Below are 21,684 nucleotides of genomic sequence, written 5' to 3' on the forward strand. Positions count from 1 at the left end.
GTGTAGAATTAATTATACAGCACACTTCATCTTTATAATATAATACGTATATTATACGTAATATTGCATTATTTTCGCATTTTAAGCATAAGCATCTGGTAATGTAAATAATTGTCATAACACATATGATCCTGTTAAAAAACTTTAGACTATTTAAACGCATTGTTTTCGGAATCCAAGTCTACATTTACCGTAAATACTACGAGAAACAATATTTAATGTATTAATGTACCTATTTTAAACTTGAGACAAAGTCAGAGAGTGCCATTCTAATCCCTAATAGATATCGTACTTGCAACCTATATTTCCTGATTGGAAGGATGTTTCCCAAACACTGTTTCCTCTCGACATTGAACCGGCAAAATGCTTCCTCGCGATGTTTCGTTTTTACATAACTACAAAAACGTGGAGCAAAAAAATCGCTCCCAAAACAATCGAAGTTAGGGCGTCCGCGCCCGCTAGCTGGCCCGGGTGCACGCACGGAGCGGGCGCACGCGCGCGGGTGCGGGTGTAGATAACACGGTAGTTAGCTAAATAAATTAAAACAAAAAACGTTACGCTTATCCTTGTTACCTAAATGGTCGAATGTTTTTGAATGAGCCACCTGCCGAGGTTTTCCCCAGGGTCTACAGTATGAGGTTCTTCAAAAAAGGAGTGTATAGATTTAAAGGGTCGGCAACGCGCATGTAACACCTCTGGAGCTGCAGGCGTCCATAGGCTACGGTGACTGCTTACCATCAGATGGGCCGTATGCTTGTTTGCCACCGTAGTGGTATTAAAGAAAATCCGCAAAATGATAACGTGCTAGTCAATCAGTGCTAACCCGTTATACTTACTTGCGTATTTTTACATGCAATTATTTATTATTAACGACCGGTTTGACGACCGGTCTGGCCTCGCAGATAAGCAAAGTAATATTTTTTGTTTTTATTTAATATGGATTTTCGCAAAGTAGGTAACGCCTGATTCTATTCATTATTGCGTCAATTAGCGTTACTCATATTGCAAGTTTCTGTTTGGCCCGATGGTTGACTGGTAGAGAATGCCTTAAGAGGCTGTCAATACCTAAAGCGCGCACACTGTCTATTTGTATCGGAGTAAATGAGATAGCACTGTCGCATGTTACTGGGCCTGGACAAGGGAATAATAAGAAAAATATTTAAATAAAAAAAAGTGGATTATTAGTGTAATATTTTACTCAATAGCGGTTTAGATATAAATGTTTTGAAATTGTGATTTTAATTGCAGACCCATAAGTCAAAACAATAAAGACATAAAACCGTTTAATTGTGATTTTAAGACCAATCTTTGCAATTATTTTTTATCGAGCCGATTTCGTTCAATCGTGTATCGAGTACAACCACGAAATATAATTAATATGAACATATATTTTTCTTACTTGACTAAATAGTCTTTCTTAAAAAACTGTTTAAGTAACATCAATTTCAAGGACATTGGGTGTTGACAGCCTCTTAAGGCATTAAGTCCGCCATTTCTACTTGTTTGTATTGTGCAATAAGGTGTTAAATAAATGAGTAAATATAGAATTAGGTAACAAATAAAAAAAAGATCTAAAGTAAGGGAGTAGGTACCGAATATCTTTAACTACCTATCCGAGATCGGCCCAATAATGCATTAAGTAATCCGTAAAAGTGAAATCCCCAATCTTATACATATAATAAAGCTGAAGAGGGTCGAAAGTCTGTACATGGAAGATATTCGAAAAAAAGTAGGCTGGGGATACTAAGAATCGTTAACAGAACACGTTCCAACAGTTTTTAGAATTTTTGTCTGTTTCTCTGTTTGTCTGTTTATTTGACCTCGCATCACGTGATAACGGCTGAACGGATTTTGATGCAAACTTTACTAATCTGTCGAGAAAATGCCCGGCCAAGTTATAGGCTATAAAGATTCAACCCCTAGAATGGGGGGTAGCCACTACACTCGATTGAGTTAAGTTTGCACCTGAATCTTATGGCGCTACTTAGGAAGGAGGTGCAAACTTTTACAACAAATATGTGCTACGAGTATCGAGTACCCTGCTAAACTAACAGATATGGTGCTGAAATTAAGCCACCGAGGAAGGATTTTGCCAAATTAACTCTAAAGTTAGAAGAGGGGGGTACGGATATCAATTAAATTTCAATTGTGTTGATGTAATAATACAACGAAATTAAACGACAGTAAATTAATTGCCATACATTGCACAGTGCCATCTTTTGGGAAACTGAGTAAAAATTTAGTAATCAAGTAAACTAATAATTTTTAAGAAAAAAAACCGACTTCAGTGAGGTAGACCGGAGAAATAACGATTATTGTTGATTTTTGATTTCATACAATTAAATTAAAAAGACCGCGTCCTACGCCTAATTATGTAGAAAAGGAGGTACCTAACATGTTTTTTTTTTGTCACTGCACCCACCTTGACACATTTCAGATTTGCCCTATGGTTGACTGGTAAGATACCCGCAATAGGGTATTCGACTGTATTTAAGATAAATTATTTCACACCATGCATGAAATAAAGCACGAGATAATTATTTAAAAAACTGAATAGGATAGAAATATATAAATGTGTCTTGAAAACCTAACTACTTGACAAACATGCACAGAGAACAAATTGCCAAACGTGAACTATGCATCGTTGAAGAGTTCCATTCTGTTCATCATGAACAGTTCCACTTCATCAAATGTCACTTCTACAAATGTAAATACTTGATTTGTTGATGAAAATACAAAAATCACTATATGTATGCCTTTCACATTTGAAGAGTTCCCTCGATTCCTCATGGACCCCATCGTCAGAACTCGAACTTGACAAAAATTTGTCTTGAAAATCTAATTTACTTAACAAACACAGCGAAGAGGACAAATCGCCAAACGTGTACTGTGTATCGTTGAAGAGTTCCATTCTGATCATCATCAGCAGTTCCACTTCATCAAATGTCACTTTTTTAAATGTAAATGCTAGATTTGTTAAAGAAAATACAAAAATCATTATATGTATGACTTTCATATTTGAAGAGTTCCCTCGATTCTCCTCCTGTTGAAATCTTGAAGTCTGTTAAAAATTAGTTTACTTACATAGTTAAAATGCCATAAGAACTAAAAACTGAAAATGCCTTCCCGAAAAAAGCGAACCTTTCACAAAAGTCTCGCAACGCATTGAGGTTACGAAACTATAACGACGATCGTGATTTTAGGCGTAGCCACAACTACCAGAGACGTTATGCAGGATCGTTCCATCCATTGAAAACCTCATTCGTAGCGTGTACGGAGACCTGAGCCATTCTTGGATTTGTGAGAGATCCATACTCACGCCCATAGAGGAACGGTCCATGCTCACGCAGAAAAATTAGCAGGCGGAAATCGAAGGTGAACATGCAGTATATAATTCCAGTAACACTGTCTTGGATGAAGGCAATGTCACAACATAACTAAGGAACTCTACCGGGTGGTAGAGCTCCTTAGTTCCTTAGCTCATTGAGTGCTTCAGGACTCCCAGCACACACATTAACCCTGAAAGTTGGAGCTCCAATCATGCTTCTTCGGAATTTGTCGTCTCCGAAGTTATGCAACGGAACCCAGCTAAAAGTAGTGCAGCTGCAGCGAAATCTCATTGAGGTGCAGATCCTGACGGGGTGCATAAAATGGGTATTACACCTAAATTCGATAGTGTTCGGAAGTATGGATTTCTATGGGTATATTTCTTACCTTTTCATGCTTAGACTGATTGGTCTGGAGCACCGATTTGGATGATATTTTCCATGGACATGATTTGGATAGGTACAGTCAAGGACGTAAAAAAAATACAAAAGTGGAACTGTATTGTCCGATATACATCTACTACTCTATGTCGTTTAAATCACGACAAAATTTTTAATAAGGACGAATTTAAAAAAAAAACAATTGATTTTGGAGTGTAGTTTTATTAAGTGGTACCTAATTATAAAATATTTTATCTAGACTACAGTCCTCTAGCGTATCCATCTGTCAACTTTACTTCAAGTTCCACCTCCAGGGGAGAGGCAGAGAAATTAGCGGTGAATGAGCCGGTTACTGATACAGACCGAATACCACGCGGGCGGAGCCGCGGGCACAGCTAGTAAAGGTATAAAAAAACGTTCTACAAATCCACACAAAAATTTTAACACATGAGATTTCAGTGGCGCTAAACGATGTAAATTGTAAACATTCTTGAGTTGAACAATGCCTGCCTCAGACAAGGTTGATAGATCAAGGTTACCTTTTTGCACACTGTACCGTCTAGATATGTAATGTATATGGATGTTGTGGCATTTTTGTTGGTGTCTGATTTGTAACTAATTTAGAAACAACGCGCCAAGCGGGACGTTTTGGAAACTCAAAATCCCATACAAAATGAGACAACGCAAATGTGTACGTCACGTTTCGCTATCGAATAAATTTACACTAGGGGTACAGGTGCACCTGACGAAATATTTTTCACCACACCAACTGGTAAAGGCCCTCTAGATTGTTTAAAAACGATTGTTTAAAAAAGTTGCATTTTATCCACATGTGGGGCAAAGTAATCAGATGCAAATTTTGAGTTGTTTCCTTATGTTGGCTAGTAGAATTGACTTTTAAATGATGATTTTGAATGATTATTTTTTTATTACGTTCATTTGGATTTGACTTCATTTGAATTTTTTGGTATTTCATAGTTAGTAGTTTCCTCGTGTTGGTGTGGTGAAAATTTTTATGTTTCACTCGGAGGCAAAGTTTGTTTAACCCTCGTGCATTGAAACCCTCGCAACGCTCAAGATTCCACTTCTCGAACCACTCGCTACGCTCGTGGTTCAATTTTGGAATAATTCGCTTGCTCGGGTATCAATATTAGCACGAGCGGTTAAACAACAACTTTGCCCCCTTGTATATAAAACAAATACCTATTGACAGCAATATATTTATATATATAGGTATATGTAATGATAATGAGTTATAAATTGACAGTTAACAATACTTGTAATTGTACATTTGTGTACTTATTAATGGCGGTCAACAATAATTTATGACCAAGTGTTAATTAAGCTCGTATTACGCTCCGTAGCGAACGAAACGCAACTGTCTGTGTCACACTAATATGGAAGAGAGACAGAGAGAGATAACCACGCTATGCTACGAAGCGTGAACGGTTGGCATCTTGTCTAGCCAGGGCTTAATTAACACGAGTTCATAATTCTTGTACCGCCCGTGAAACACACAATGTTTTTCATCACACTTGTAAGTAAAAAATTAAATTTTATGCGAAATAATTTTAAATACGTTGATCCGCCATATTTTATTTTCTAGCCGGCATTCAGCCACGATCGGAAATTGTGTATATAAAAAATTGAAACGGCTATTAAATTAATCGACAACAATTAACAAAAATATTAAATTAGAAATGTCAATATTTTAAAAGTAAGACCCATTTACATCTACTTGGCTCGTATGAATTAGTGACATAATTAAAAAATATACCCATGGGCATAAATTAAAAAAATCTATTACCGCCCGTGGGCTTATTATAGAGCTATATACATATATAGCTCATTCCATCTCAGTATGCTGGCATAAAATAACACCGTTTACGAGCAAGTGTGATGAAAATTAATTATCAATTATTACTAACCTTAATATGAATAGAATCTTCATGTTCACTCGATCCAAGTGCGTGTATTTCCCAACTACGCTCGCGAATGGAAGCAATGCGTTGCGGTGGGTTGCGAAAAGGATGCGTTTGGAAATAGGATGTGTTTGTCAGTTTGTTTGTTTGGGTTCAGTTTGGTAATGATTGTTAAGGATTATAAACCTTAATTAAGTAGTAAATTTTATTAATGACTATCTACCCCACTCGTATGGGTTTGATGAAAAAAAAATTGAGTTTCAGTTCTCAGTATGAGGAACTCCCAAAATTTATTGTTTTTTTTTTCTATTTTTGTGTGAAAATCTTAATGCGGTTCATAGAATACATCTACTTACCAAGGTTTAACAGTATAGTTCTTATAGTTACGGAAAAAAAGTGGCTGTGACATAAACGGACAGACAGACGGACATGGCGAATCCATAAGGGTTCCGTTTTTTGCCATTTGGATACGGAACCCTAAAAAGCGACAGCCATCTGACCTATCTGGGTAGACTAGGCCTTATTGAGATTAGTCCGGTTTCCTCACGATGTTTTCTTTCACCGAAAGCGACTGGTAAATATCAAATGATATTTCGTACATAAGTTCCAAAAATTTCATAGGTACGAGTCGAGATTTGAATCCGCGACCTCCGGATTGCAAGTGCGGCTACTTCTTCTCAACTCGTCGCTGCTAAAATTCACGTGACTAACATACATTATTCTAGTTTGGATTGGCAGTTTCTATCAAAGATTATCCTCTTGCAAGGCCCCCAGATAATCGGTCGACTGAACACGCGCACTGTTCACGGTTCACGCTTCACCGCTTTCGCTTCAACGATTGTAAATGCTTCCTATGATTAGTGATGAAAATATACAACTTATTCCGAATGGCATTCAGCTTAAGAGGGCGTCCATTAATTACGCGAGGGATTTCTAACACGGCGCCGAAAAGATTAAAAATAAATAAATATTATAGGACATTATTACACAAATTGACTAAGTCCCACAGTAAGCTCAAGAAGGCTTGTGTTGTGGGTACTTAGACAACGATATATATAATATATAAATATTTATAAATAGATAGAAAACACCCATGACTCAGGAACAAATATCTGTGCTCATCACACGAATAAATACCCTTACCAGGATTTGAACCCGGGACCATCGGCTTCATAGGCAGGGTCGCTACCCACTAGGCCAGACCGGTTGTCAAAACACAATTTGCTTTATTGATTAATTATTATCAAGCGACGGGGATCGAATCTTTATTAAATCAATACCATAATTTTTTACATCTTTCCATGAAATTTAATATATGTATAGAAGAATTGAGTCAGATTTTGGCATATTCAAATGAACCTAATTCTCTCAAATTTTTACACTATTTTTGCCCAAAAATAATACGTGATATTTGCCACATCATCTCCTCCCCCCTCTCCCCACGTGAGAATTAGTTATTTTTAATGCAATTCTACAATATGGGTATCAAATGAAAGGGATTGTTGAGAGTAACTCAAAACAACTAAAAAATAAAATAAAAGTATTTTTTTTTAATAAAAGCTTTTATTTAAATGCTCTAAAAAGAAGAAAATAAACTTTCCTTTAAAATTATAATCATCAACTGATAACCTCATTATACACAATTTATATATTCATAAAAGCTTGTCGCGAGGTTTATATATATAAATTGTGTATAATGAGGTCATAAGTTGATGATTAAAATTTTAAAGGAAAATTTTATTTTCTTCTTTTTAGAGCATTTAAATAAAAGCTTTTATTAAAAAAAAATACTTTTATTTTATTTTTAACTGTTCTGATTACTAGTTAGTGCATTTGGTCTCGTAAAGCACCATTCAGTGAAGTAATTACAATGATGGCATTATAAATTGTGTATGTTATTTGTTGCCTACTTCCGTTTGTATATTTTATACAAATTACATTTAAACGTTTCATGTTACATCTGTTATGACGATAACAAACATATACGTAATACCTAAATTTTGTTACCAAGTATAATTTTTTGTTGAACAACCCTGACGTTATATTGTATGAAATAAAATAATATTAAGTTCTTATACCAATACCAATGCATTTTTGGAACGACTTACGAAATATCCTTTACCAATCATTTTCATTTAAGGAAAACATCGTAAGGAAATCGAACTAATCCCAATAAGGCCTTATTTCTCTCTTCCGTTTTCGAAAAAACTGTGATTGTTCCGGCCAATAGGGTCAATCTTAGGGCAGAATAGTATCCCAATAAATTCTTTTGGATTATAAGAACATGTTAAACTACTTTAAGGGGACCTGTAATGACCATATTTTTGTAAATATTGAATTTAAAATATCTTTTGGCACACGTCACGTGACCAAACTCGAAACGTCTTTAAAGATTCTGATGACGTCACAACTCTCGGATTGACACTGTTGACAGTTAGGCGATAAACAACAAATGTCAAATGTTGTGTGTCAAATCGTAAACTGTGACGTCACGCAACTTTCAAAGAGCGTTTTGTTCGCGAAAGCATCTGTCAAAATATATTTTGTTGATTTAACATATTTAAAGCCGTTTTTAGTATAAAATTTGAATTTTAGGGCAACTTTTAGTTAATGTAGAACGTAACACAAGCGTTTCAAAAAATTGGAAACAACCCTATTCCTTAAGTACGACCTGGCAACACTGACTGAACTAGTGTCAAATACTAGGACGTTTACCTTATATTTGTTGTCTTTTGCGATCAGTGAAGGTGTAAGAGATACGAAAGATAACCTTTAGTTGTTTCTTGAAATAGCAAACCGGTAAGAAGCAAGTTTTTTACCCGTCTGTTTTTAACGGTGCCTGACCTTGCTTGTTGTAAAGGAGTAAATTGTGGGATTATATTGTATTAATTACCAATTGTAGTACACACAGTTATTTAAACCACAATTCCACATGAACTACGGTCTAGAAATACCGTAGACCACCTTCATGAAAAGAGAATAGGTACTCCCATCTTAAATCTCGACAACGCACTTGCAACCCCTCAGTTTGCCTCCTACATCATTAAAAGTTGGGCCATAAGAGCTAGCCACATTTTTTGCTCTCTTCATTTGTTTCGGACACTAGGGTAAAATTGCCTATAGTCGACACAGCACAGGTACTTCAAAATTAATATTTATTTATTTATACCAGTGTTCGCCGAACGTTAATTGCAATTGACAATTACAAATTGAACCGTAACGAACGGTTACTGTTTACGGTTTAATTTGTAATGGTTAATTGCATTAACGTTGCGGCCAACACTGATAATTACTTTACCCAGATGCATCGTCTAAAATCATCTTTGAACCATGGATAAAATATTTAAAATTTTAGGTTAAATTAAACCAATAACTTGTTTTGGGTATATGGTCTAATAATATTATGAAGCGAGGCGTAGACTAGCAAGAACTTGCATAAAATTTTCCATTGATTGATCAATTTTTAGTTGATTAGATACCGCAATTTCTTGCTAGTTTAAACTTCGCTTCAGGTTTAAGAGGGCAGAATATCTATGGCAGAATAACTTTGCGATAACGGTCCGAAATAACGGTACTTTTTCTATGAAATTTCATTTCGGGAGAAAACGTTTTCCTCTAATAAAATCTTAACAAATCACTTTGATTTTGATGTCGATCGCTTCAGCGTAATATATTCTAGGTTTAGTTCAAAAAAAGATTGTTTTGCTAATTTTGAAAAAAAGGAAAACCTAGTTTTTCACTGTGTCAATAACATAAGTACTAAAAAATCATGGAGAATTATAAATATTTAGAAGTGGAAAAAGGTTTTCTCTTTTTGTATGGACGATACTTCCCTAGCTCTTAACCTAAAAGATGAAATTTTGTCCATATATGTAGAGAGGTAAAGTACTATATGTCAAGATAGAAGTTTTGACAGATGGATAATTTTCAATTATTACTAAAGGTGGACCAATAAATGACACAAAATTGTTATATAACAAATTTAATTAATATCATTTTATTTATGAACTTACATCAAACATTTATGTGGCTTACTAGACATGTCACATAGGACTCAAAACTATTTTACATAGGTATTCATTGAAAAATATCTTTACAAGTTTTACAACCTTTATTAAGTATGTCATTTTAATATTAATATTAACAAAAAAATTACTTTTTTTAAGTTCAGACCAGAAATGAACATTGCAAATTAATATGACTGTGTGTACTTCCATCTAAAAACATTAGAAATTCTACTTAAAAAAATCTAAAACTAATCATTTACTAATCAACTTTCATAAAATGTTAGTATGTATGTATTCGTTTTGTTTGTTTTGAAAGACTTCATACAAGATGTGAAATATTGTTTATTCGAATTAAGCTGAAAAACTGTCGTTTTCAAGTTGCCTTTTAAACCTCTTCTCTGTGAAATTTAATGAAAAAAAAAATTGTTAATGTCTATTTATATCATAGAGACCATCATTCGACGCGAGAAGTAGGTATATATGGATTTGAAATTTAAAAATATATAAATAAATATCTAAAAATATTATTAAAAATATCTAAAGTTGTTGTTCCATTACGCTACGTTTCCATCAGAAACGTATGAGGATACAATAGCGAGGGATGTGTTTATTAAGAACCAATAGAATCACTTCATTCATATATTCTATATTTCTTAATATAAATATAAAGGTCTTATTCTGAATTTTAAGTTAAGATTCAGAATAAGACCTTTATATTTATATTAAGGTCTTATTCTGAATCTTAACTTAAATAATGCATGCTGTGATTGCCTTTAAATGGGGGATCAATTATAAATGTGCTCTTTTAGTATGTAAATTATAGTATGTGAATTGTATCTTCTGTTGGTGATCCTAATAAACAAATAAATAAATAAACAAATAATTCTCGCTCAGCGCAGCTCTCGTCGGCAATTTTCTATTGGCATCCTCCCACATCTTTAGTGGAAACGCAGTCTGAGATAAGAGGCTTCGTGATTAATATCACATTTATCACCATGTGGGTAATTAATAAGGTATGTAATCATATTTCACAGAGATAAGGCGGTGTAAATAAAATCTTGACATTTGACTTAAAAAGGTTATCTATTTCGCTCATTTTGCTCTCCGCACTACCAGGCCAATTGGAGTTTTAGTTATTAAATCTCATTCCAATATGATACTGATCTGATACAGACCTGTCAGTGTCAAAAGTGACGTTTTTGGTTGAAAGTTGACATAATGCGTAATTCAGCAGGTCCTCTATAGCTTGGAACCATCTCATATTGGAATAACGTCAGATCCATGTTAGATCAGTATCACATTATATTTATGGGATTGGCCTGTTCGTGCTTGTCGGACCATGCTAACTCCGCACGGCATTTGTAATGATAAAGTGCGGCAAGTCTTCATTAATGTCAAATTCCTATGAAAATATGACGATTATAATAATCTTTACTTTGTTCAAATCGATGCAAAGATAGCTCCGACGGATAAAGATCGTGTCATTCACGAAGACGCGTGCCTTGGCTCGTATTATCATATTATTAAAGGTTAGATTTGATAAATCTGCGCGTCATCGTGGATGACACGAACTATACTAGTCATACTCATAATAATCGAGCGATATAATCTATGACATAAGCTAAGCGTTTAAACGATTAAAACATATAATTTTAGATAATATGTGATAATTCATTTTAAATATTTTTGATTCGAGTGACGGTATGAAATTTTAGATTTCTGAGCTGGTATTTGAAATTTACTGTATTAACAATTATTATCTTAATAATAGGAACATTAGCATATTGTTTACACGTTACAGTAATAACTGTAAAAGCTGCAAAAGCTTCTGAATGTTATTTAATATTGATTATTGTCTAGTTATAATAGAAGTCTATTTAAGGAAAGTTATAATATTAATGACACAGTGTAGGTGGGTTACTATGGTTACGCGAGGCATAAATGCTCATAGCGCATTCTATTATGGAGTATTTTAAACTTGCGGCCTAGCTCTTGCTGTAATTTGCCTAACTTTGACATTTAATTTTACAGGATTGCCAAGATTTATATTTCCTTATAATAAATGGGCGTATATTTTAATGTTTATATTACACATTTGTCCATTACAAAACTGTTCGCATAAATACCCAAAATCCATCGCCTTTCCAAAATTAATGACTAGACGAACATACTTTTAAGTTAAAATGATTTTATTTGGCTTTTTATTCAGCTTTTTTCCTTATATCTACAGGTGTTACATAACCTTGTCTTCAAGCATACTTGGACCCCACACACAATTAAATATAATGGCTATTTCTTATAACTAATACAACATAACAAAGATCCAGCTAACATACCCTTCATAAGTTCAAGAAAATTATAGTATCTACGTCCTTTATTAATATCTCATTAAAGAAGAGACGCAATGATTTTATATAAAACAAAAAACGTGTACAATCAATATAGACTGGATACAACATGATTTTAAATAATATATCAAATGAATTCTTAAAATATCGACCCTATTGGTATTCACACTTTACCTATTGTATTATGTACTTACTTAAAATACCCATTGTACTATTTCTGTTCTAAGAGTTGTGGTTAATTTGCAACCAGTGACTTTGAGAAATTGCTTCGTACATTTTTTGTTACAATTCGCTATACCTATTCTTGAAATGACATTAACTACCATGTCGAATCAATTTTGTTCGTTCTATAAATACATGAAGGAAATCTATATTTTAATACATACAGAGTAGGAATGTCACGAATATTCGCATTCGTATATACGAATATTCTCATCATTTTAAACATTCGCATCGACGTTCGCATTCTCATCAAGTGCAGCGAATGTTTTGCGAATGCGAATGTGCGCAGGTCGTGTCCTGTCTCGTCGACTCGCGTATGGGCAGTGCGCGCAAACTGCTTCCAAGAGTTCCAAGTAGGTAATGCATTTTGACCAGTAGACAGCATTTCGCAACACTTTATAAGATTTTTTTCTAATTAGGAATGATAATAACAAAACAACATTCCCTAACATTTGTATACGCATTCGGACATTCGCATCCTGGACATTCGCGAATATGAAGAATGCGACATTCGTGACATCCCTGCCACAGAGACACAACACATATTATTTGGATTGTTATTTTTAAACAATCAGTATTTGTGTTCTTGGCCAGCAATAAAAAAAAACTAATCCGATACCTAAGTCTGATAGCGTAATGTATTTAAATTAATTGCAATGCAATCGATAGAATGAGACATAACAATACGTATTTTCATTAAGTAATTGAAATCAATATACCTAATTATGTAGTTGTTAGGTACTGACGTCTTTGATTTGGCAAATAAACTCAATTGGTATTGGTACCAATAGCATGTAATAAATAGGTAGGTACAATTAAGTACGTGCCGTTACGATTACATCTGTATTGAATGGAATATTCATAGGTCAATTGTCGATAACTGTTGAGACTTAAATTGGCACAATTTAAGATCGGTATTAAAAATACCATTCATAATTAGTTCAATTGATACTTTATAGGTGCATTTACCTTACCTACAAATTGTAGGTCTGAGAACATTTCAACATAACCTAAAAATCTGGGTTAATCAAATGCCAGATTCACTTAAAATCGCTATTCAGACAAAAATAGTACTTAGTATTTGGCAAAATCCCAGAATTTTGAAAAAAATCGTTCGTGCCATAAATAAATACAGGTGTTTTAACAATGGAACACATGGCCAGATTTATTGTAATTGGAATGTAAATACGTTGTTATTTGAAAATCGAATCACTTAATTCTAACCGGGTTACAAAATTGCGCTAAGAATGTACGGACGTCAAAGAAAAAGTACAACCTAATACATAGTAAGTACCTACTTAAGTGACCATTGATAGATTTTACGACCTTGTGTTAAGGTTCATTTTAGGAATATCTTTAGTATATTTTCGTTGCACATCAAAGATTAAAAACCAAGATTTCAGCCCAGATTCAGTACAATTTTGAGAACTAAGCACCATTGTAAAACTTTTGAGATATAACTAGGTATATTTTAGAAAACTTGAATATTTTGGCAGGCGGCAACCTGACTACCCTAGCAAGGCATCTGTTTGAGCCTAAAATTAATTAGTTTACCTATTATCACATGAACAGATTCTAACTGTTTGGTTTAAGGCGCTTTCTATGTAGATGCTCGCAGAGACTGCACAGATCGTATGGCTTGTTGTCTCCGAATGAGGTGATCCTAGGTTCCCAGCTGCATCCTCTGAGCTTCTCCTTAACGCACTTCCTACTCGTTTCTATCAGAAACCTCTTCCCAGGGTCCATGAAAGCCGAAGTTTCGTAAAGCAAGCTGCGGTCTCCGAGCACAAGTATAGCATCGTACTCGCTCATCGGCAAAAATCCTCTGTTATTAGTGATGAAACACTGTCCGCAGCGACGACTTTTGAAAACATTCGCTCCCTCCGCGTCGGTAAAAACAGGACTCCGAGGCGCTACGAGATAAATCAACGCATATTTATCCCCAACACGCAAATCGTCGCTTACAAACGCGAAATCAGTATCCGGGGACATGGAATACGACACGAGAACGTACACGGTAAAGTAGAAAAGCACTATGAGCACAGACTTTTGTAGTTTTGAGACCTGACGCCAGCACATTTCGGTAGCGGCGTGGACATGTTTTGCGTGGCGCGTGTGGCATTGCCGGCGCGCGTTCACCGTCTGAGCGAGACGCACAACGGTCGATACCCCTCGCCCTTCGAGTCACCCCTTCGGCAAAATACTCCCGTTCCAATCTCAACCTTACCTAGTGGGAACAAAGTCTAATTTCATTGTTTAAATATAAGACACTTGTCGAGTGATGACGTAGTTCGCGGCGCGAACTACTATTCGTGAACGGATGTGAGTCTAAAACACAAAACGAACCAAAATAACTACGTCCTCTTCCCACCAATACTAATTACTAATATCGAGGTCAGAATTTAAACTGGTTTTTTCCGATCAAGTCGCAACGTAGTAGAATGTATGAAGAAACGTCAGACCGGTTTCCAATTCGCAATGTTCATATGGTTGTAGCGTTTGCGTGTGCCGTACGCTTGCGTGGCGTGACGTTTGACGTGAAGTTGGCGCCAGGCGTTAGCGTGACGCATGGAATGCGACGGGGATGCGTGGGGTTTTCGAAATGTCATAATTATACGGCTGGTCACAAACTGACATTATGAACAGCGTTATCATATTAAATTATTAAAGTTGCGTCAAATAGTTCTAGCTTTCAGAGTAGAATATTTTTCTGCGCGTATTTATACGGTCGTTTCGGCGTTACGAGCTTACACGTCCGTTACTTTTCCCTGCTCGTATAAAACTAGTCTGAAACAGATCTGATTTAGAATGATAATTATCCCAGAGGAACTAAAAGCGACGATGCACCTAAAACTATTTAAAACTGGGTACCTATTTACAACCGTTTTAAAAGTAGCTATAGGTAGTATGTACCTACACTGTAAATGATGGGAATATTTAGCTTTAATCAAGATATAAAAGCAGCTAAGTGCTACGTAAAAATGAAAAAGAAAAACTTTCTTGGGTGCCATTCATTTATTACGTAAGACGTTTAGGGCGGGGGTCGAACATGTCTAATTTTTTCTTAGAGAGGGTCAACAACTGGCAAAAATCGCCTTACTTAATAAATGAATGAGACTGCTTACCATCAGGCAGGCCGTATGCTTGTTTGCCACCGACGTAGTATAAAAAAAAAAAATGAATGAGACCTTGGGTAGGTACAAATATTTCAACCATGACCTCAAATAATTAGTGTCCCATGATGGTCACCAAGCTTTAATAATAATAATAATACCCGTTATTCAATAGTTAGCATTTATCACATATGTACATACCATCAGAACCCCTAGTGTAAATTTATTCGATAGCATGACTTGACGTACACATTTGCGTTAAGTCAAATTTTGTATGGGATTTAGAAACAACGCGCCAAGCGGGACATTTCAGAAACTCAAAATCACATACAAAATGAGACTTCACGCAAACGCGTACGTCACGTCTCGCTATCGAATAAATTTACACTAGGGGTACTGGTTCAAATTTTTGAACCCTACATTACCTAGTTACCTATTTATTTTTGGACTGAGGTCATTCTACCGAACATAATTTGAGACACTTATTTTTAACTGTTATACCTACATTGGTTCATAAATCATAATAATACACACGAGGGATTTCCGGTTTATTGTTGTCAGTGTTTTAGTAAATTTGCTCTCGAAAATAATGTCCAATTGACGAGTTTTGAATGAATGAAAGAAAGTTTATTCACAACAACATATGGGACGTTTTGGAAACTCAAAATCCTATACAAAATGAGACTTAACGCAAACGCGTTCGTCACGTTATGATGTCGATCAAATTTACACTAGGGGTACAGATAGCCAGTCGATGCACGTAAGTTCGTTATGAAACTTATACTTTGCTTTTTTACTGTATATACGTTTCTTTGTACTTTTCTGTTGTTTTTTGTTTGTTTGAGCAAAGGTGGTAATTCAGGTATTTGAACGTCATGGTCTGAGAAACTACAGGGAGTCACGTAGGCAGTTACATAATCGCTATAATCAGTCATTATGTTGTCTAATCCTGTTATCGACGTCGATACGGAACAGTCGAAGTTGATCGATAGTTTCTATTCTACCTAGACAAATCGATCGATCAACGTCGACTGTTCCATGTCGACATCGATCGATGCCATCGAACGATTGTTGTAGTAACATCGTTAGCACCTCTTAAACCTAGTCAAAACATCCCTGTGTATACTATTTGCGATTACAAAATTAACGCAGCTGAATAATGCCAGAAGCAAACAAATATCTCAGTGTGTAAAGTACAAGACCTTGTACGAAAGCCGTGTGAAAACATTACGAGAGTCAAGCGCGAGTCTGGCTGACTAAATGAGTTGTCGAAGGAACTTGATATTGACATATTCAATTGTAAAGTTCCTAATGTGAGGCATAGTCTGGTTGAGCGGTGTTTTATGTGAGCTTTCTTTCTCTGTATTATTATATGTATACTGTTTTTTTTTTTGTTTTTGTTACTTTATTAAGTTTTCATTAGGCGATTAAATGCATTTTATTCATCAACCTAGTGCATTAGCGCCTCGATATGAACTTTAAAATATGCTTTATCAGCATTAACATCTGATATATTTTACTGTATGTTCTTTTTTCCTTCGAACTTTGAGACCTCAATTATGCTGGGCGCTAATGAACTAAGTGTTTCCGAACCTAGGGTCTATTTTAATGGCTTCTATGTATTTTCATTTTCAATTGTGTTTTTGTTTTTTTCTCACTTTGTACGCATGTGTGTGTGCGTCAGTGTTAGCATTTTTTTTATATACTTTGTAATTACTTGTGAGTTCCTGTAATTGGCTCTCTGTATTAATCTTGTTGTCCTATTGTAAGTTTAAAGCTGTTGGTTCTCCTGAACATAAATAAATAAATAAATAAATAAATACATTCCAGGACTCCTCTCTTTTCGCACAGACTATACCTATACTTATCTAAAATTAATAGTAGGAATGTGATTATTGTTAGTCAACGGTGGCAGCATGGTTTTATTTTTATCGCCTGTCACTATGCTTGTCACTTTCGCCTATGCAGGTAATAATATAGCCTTAATTACTTAAGTGCCTGCGTCACTTCACCGACACAAGAGATTATTGTTCTAAGAACAATAATCTCTAGTCTACTATTTGTTTAGTCTGGCGATGTACTTATACTCTGTATCTTTAGGTACTTAAGTATTTAAATAAAAGTAAATTTTAGGGTCAGTTGAAATTTATTCGATAGCGTGACGTGACGTGACGTACGCGTTTGCGTTAAGTCTCATTTTGTATGAGATTTTGAGTTTCCAAAACGTCTCGCTTGGCGCGCTGTTTCTAATTCCCATACAAAATGAGACTTAACGCAAACGCGTACGTCACGTTACGCTATCGAATAAATTTACACTAGGGGTTCTGATATACTGTAAAACGTTGTACAATACATGTGCGCAAACTTCCTACTTTTCTCACTTGTATCGTAATGTACTATTACGTTATTGTAGCATATTTATGTGTGATTCTGATTACAACAAAACACAGGTGTTGTTTTTAATACTTATATAATAAATATTATAATACCTACCTAAAGGCTCAAAGTAAATAGCGGCGGCGCGTGCCGGAGCAGAGTCCGCTCAGTACAAAGTGCCATTTTCGCCGCACGCACACAGACGTGACATTTACGCACACAGACGTGACATTTACGCACACAGACGTTACATTTACAGGCGTTCTCGGGCACTCTCGGGCAGAGCTTAGTCGGGCTGTGCGCGCGTTGCTCACTTGACGTCCCCGCGTATGTACCTACTGTCATGTACGTCAAAATGCAGTCTCTAAGGAATGTAAACATGATAAGATATATAATAACCGAATCGATGTATGTATGTCTGTAAACTTATATTACCTACTCCTTTTTAAAATTCGAAATTAATACAGAAGCAACCCTAGTGAGTCGGGCAAGTTTAGGTATGTATTTTCAAGAACGGTGGGAACGGACCTTCTGTTTATTTGTTTGTGCTAATGGTTCCTGCTGAATCGATGACCAGTACTTATTTGTATTTTTTATTAAATTTAAATGTACATACTTACCTAGTACAGTCAGCATCAAAAGTAGCGGATGAAACAACGCGCCAAAAGTATCTGATATTCCGTATAACTTTTCCAAATGTATATACTTTTCTAACATTCGCGTTCAAAAATATATCTTTTACAGTCTTAGTTGTTCTATATTAAAGACATCACTTTTTGTTAAGCTGTTACAGAATGCTGACTGTACATAGACTTACCTACTATGAAACCCGCTAAAACGTTGGATTCAAATGAAGAACGTACCTGAGAACAAAATAAAATAATTATAGCTAAAATTGTATTATAATAATAATTTATGTACTCTGAATCCAAACTAACTCTGCACATAATTGATAACTTGATAAGCGACAGAGTGGGGAAGTGCCAACACAAACGACAAATTAAGAAAATATGACGTGACTATTAAAGTTTTTTTTTTTATGATACAGGAGGCAAACGAGCAGACGGATCACCTGATGGTAAGCGATTACCGCCGGCCATGGACACCTGCAACACCATAAGTGCCAAGTGCGTGTAAGTGCGTTGCCGGAATTTAAGATGGGAGTACGCTCATTTCTTGATGGTTTGAATGTCGTATCGGTCCGGAAATACCGCAGGCGACAGTTCATTCCACAGTGTAGCTATAAGTGGCACTATAAGTAGTACCTATAAGTATTCTCCGCAAACTTTGCGACAAAGTATGGAAGTGCCACTTTATAGTATAAGCTAAGCACAGAAAAGCTAATGCTTAGCGCCTTAGACAGAATCTATAAGTTCTTCCAAAATACACCCAGAAAGTCAGCTATGTCTATCATATGTCCTCATAAAATTTGAACCGGAAGTAACCGACGCCATAAACCAAAACTATGGCGGGTCAGTTTAATTTCCGGTTCGCTTATCTCCTTATAGCTTATTATACCCGATTCGAACAATGCTTATAAGATGCACAGCGACACGATACCGATCTGTCAGTGTCAAAAGTGACGTTTTTGGTTGAACAAATGTCACTTCTGACAGGCCGGTATCGTATCGCTGTTATATCTTATAAACATTGTTCGAATACAGGCCCTCCTTGATTCGGCAACGTCCAAAATACTGGACATTCTTTTTGACTCTCTTTTTGTATTTTTTTCTTAAAAGGGAAGAATAGTTTTGCGATCCTAACGAATTTGGAACCCGCGAGGTCAACGGCGGTCAAAAATAAGGACAAACGGAAACATACGTTTGCATTCCCCTTTTTACCATAACCTGTACCCCTAGTGTAAATAAATTCGATTTCGAAACGTGACGTACGCGTTTGCGTTTAGTCTCATTTTGTATTGGATTTCGAAAGAGCGCGCCAAGCGGACGTTTTGGAAACTCAAAATCCTATACAAAATGACACTTAACGCAAACGCGTTCGTCACGTTATGATGTCGATCAAAGTTACACTAGGGGTACTGCGGCGGTATCATGGTCGCATTTTTATCATTTGTCATGTCATGTGTCACTTTCGCACTTACATACTTGTTAGAACGTGACAGGCATGATGACAGATGATAAAAAACCGACCATCTTAGCCAGGCTGGTCAAGAACATTACGGACTTTTTAAAAAGATTTCGATGTATTTTAGATATTCCATTTTCCGCCTAGCGTACGCTAGCATATACCTAATTAGTTTAAATTGAACACGTAAAAGTTCCACTACTCGTCAATAGATGGCGCTACATACCTTAACACAATTGAATGTATTTTAATACTAGTTATGTAAGAGTCCGCAGACCAGCCGTAGCCTGTGTCTTGTCAGTGTCGTTATGGCTGCTCTACACGATGACCCAGCGTAGGCCAAGGGACGCATTTGTGCGTTACAGGGAGCAAGTGATATTGCTATCTCATTCTACCGCATAGCTGCGTCCCTTAGACTGGCCTACGCTGGGCCATCGTGTAGAGGAGCCATTATAGGTAAACTATCATAGGAATTTGCATATCGTTTATTGGGAGCGTGCACGACTGTCACGCAACCTAGTGTCCGCAAGTCTAGGGGAAAACGTCAATTCACTACATCTTATAAAACTACTCCAAAACTAAAAACTACTGAACGGATTTTCATACGACTTTCATCTATCAATAGAGTGATTCTTGAGGAAGGCTTAAGTATATAACTTGTTAAGGTTTTGTGTAAATTGTTTGAAATATAACGATGTTGTCGGAAAAAACCACGCTGGCTAGGAGCTTTAATCGAAAACGCTGCCTAATCCGTTTGAGCTATAACAACACAATGTATGGTGGGGTTGTTTCTCATTCATAGGTCTACAAAAAAGTCCGCGATGTTAAATGTCTATCTTTTAAGGATAACTTACTATATCCATTCTTAACTTTTAGAAAAAGATCACGTAATATGTGGCATTTGCAAAGCTATTTACATGGATACATTATTAACAATTATCAAAATAAGTATATTAAGCATTTCATACAGATTACAATGGTCCCTTACACCATTAAATTTAAATGAATATTTCAGAAGTAGTAATCGTAAATCAAAGTTTCATTTCGAGCCATATAATTGTACGAAATGTTAAAGACGCTATCCGCAGTTAGTTCAAATTTTTACCACCTTATGCGCTGGGATCGCTTTACTTACCCCCACCATGCACTTCGCACGGTCCCAGGTCATTATTAGGGTTCCGTAGCCAATGGCAAAAAACGGAACCGTTATAGATTCGTCATGTCCGTCTGTCTGTCCGATTATGTCACAGCCACTTTTTACTTTTTTTAGTTTTATTAGGGAGCACACTTATAGAAATGTTTCAATTGATAGTTACACTAATTACTGCCTCCGGATTTTACTTGAAGTTTTCCTAAAATGTACGGAGTTGGACATTATGAAAAGAAATGTACGGTACGAAATGAATGCATGCAATATGTTGTCCAGTATTAAAAGCGACAAATCAGCATGTCGCTTGTCGGGGGCGACAGATTTATCGCTTTACGGTCACAGCGGAATTTTTAATTATTTCACTATCGGCTTCCAAAACATTCGCTTGGCAAATATAGGGACGAATGGAAAACGAGCGAAACGTTTCAAAAATGTTAACCCGACTCACTCCCCACTCTTTCTAATCCTTTTTATTTAAAGATATCAACTTGATCTCATTCTCATACCACCAAAGCACATTCCTAGTAAAAGGCAATGTAAATAAATAAATAAATAAATATTATAGAACATTCTTACACAAATTGACTAAGTCCCACAGTAAGCTCAATAAGGCTTGTGTTGAGGGTACTTAGACAACGATAAAAAAATATATATAAATATTTATAAATACTTAAATACATAGAAAACACCCATGACTCAGGAACAAAATATCCATGCTCATCACACGAATAAATGCCCTTACCGGGATTTGAAC

At 35.8% G+C, this 21,684-nt stretch overlaps 2 protein-coding genes across 3 annotated transcripts in view; both read right to left on the minus strand.

Moving 5' to 3' along the window:
- The window catches only part of LOC133527635 (protein prickle), a 681,722-nt gene that overhangs the window by 363,854 nt on the left and 296,184 nt on the right, over positions 1–21,684 (minus strand). The gene's annotated exons all lie outside the window — the stretch shown is intronic.
- LOC133527416 (uncharacterized) lies at positions 9,596–14,642 on the minus strand. Its single transcript, XM_061864417.1, has one exon. It carries the CDS (start codon positions 14,283–14,285, stop codon positions 13,782–13,784), a length of 504 nt encoding a protein of 167 aa, XP_061720401.1. The 5' UTR covers positions 14,286–14,642; the 3' UTR covers positions 9,596–13,781.

This window comes from Cydia pomonella, chromosome 18 (assembly GCF_033807575.1).
Source record: "Cydia pomonella isolate Wapato2018A chromosome 18, ilCydPomo1, whole genome shotgun sequence".
Taxonomy (NCBI): Eukaryota; Metazoa; Arthropoda; class Insecta; order Lepidoptera; family Tortricidae; genus Cydia; species Cydia pomonella.

Bases quoted from the DNA above. Each gene is read 5' to 3' on its own strand.
- LOC133527416 (XM_061864417.1), bottom strand. From the start codon at position 14,285: ATGTGCTGGCGTCAGGTCTCAAAACTACAAAAGTCTGTGCTCATAGTG.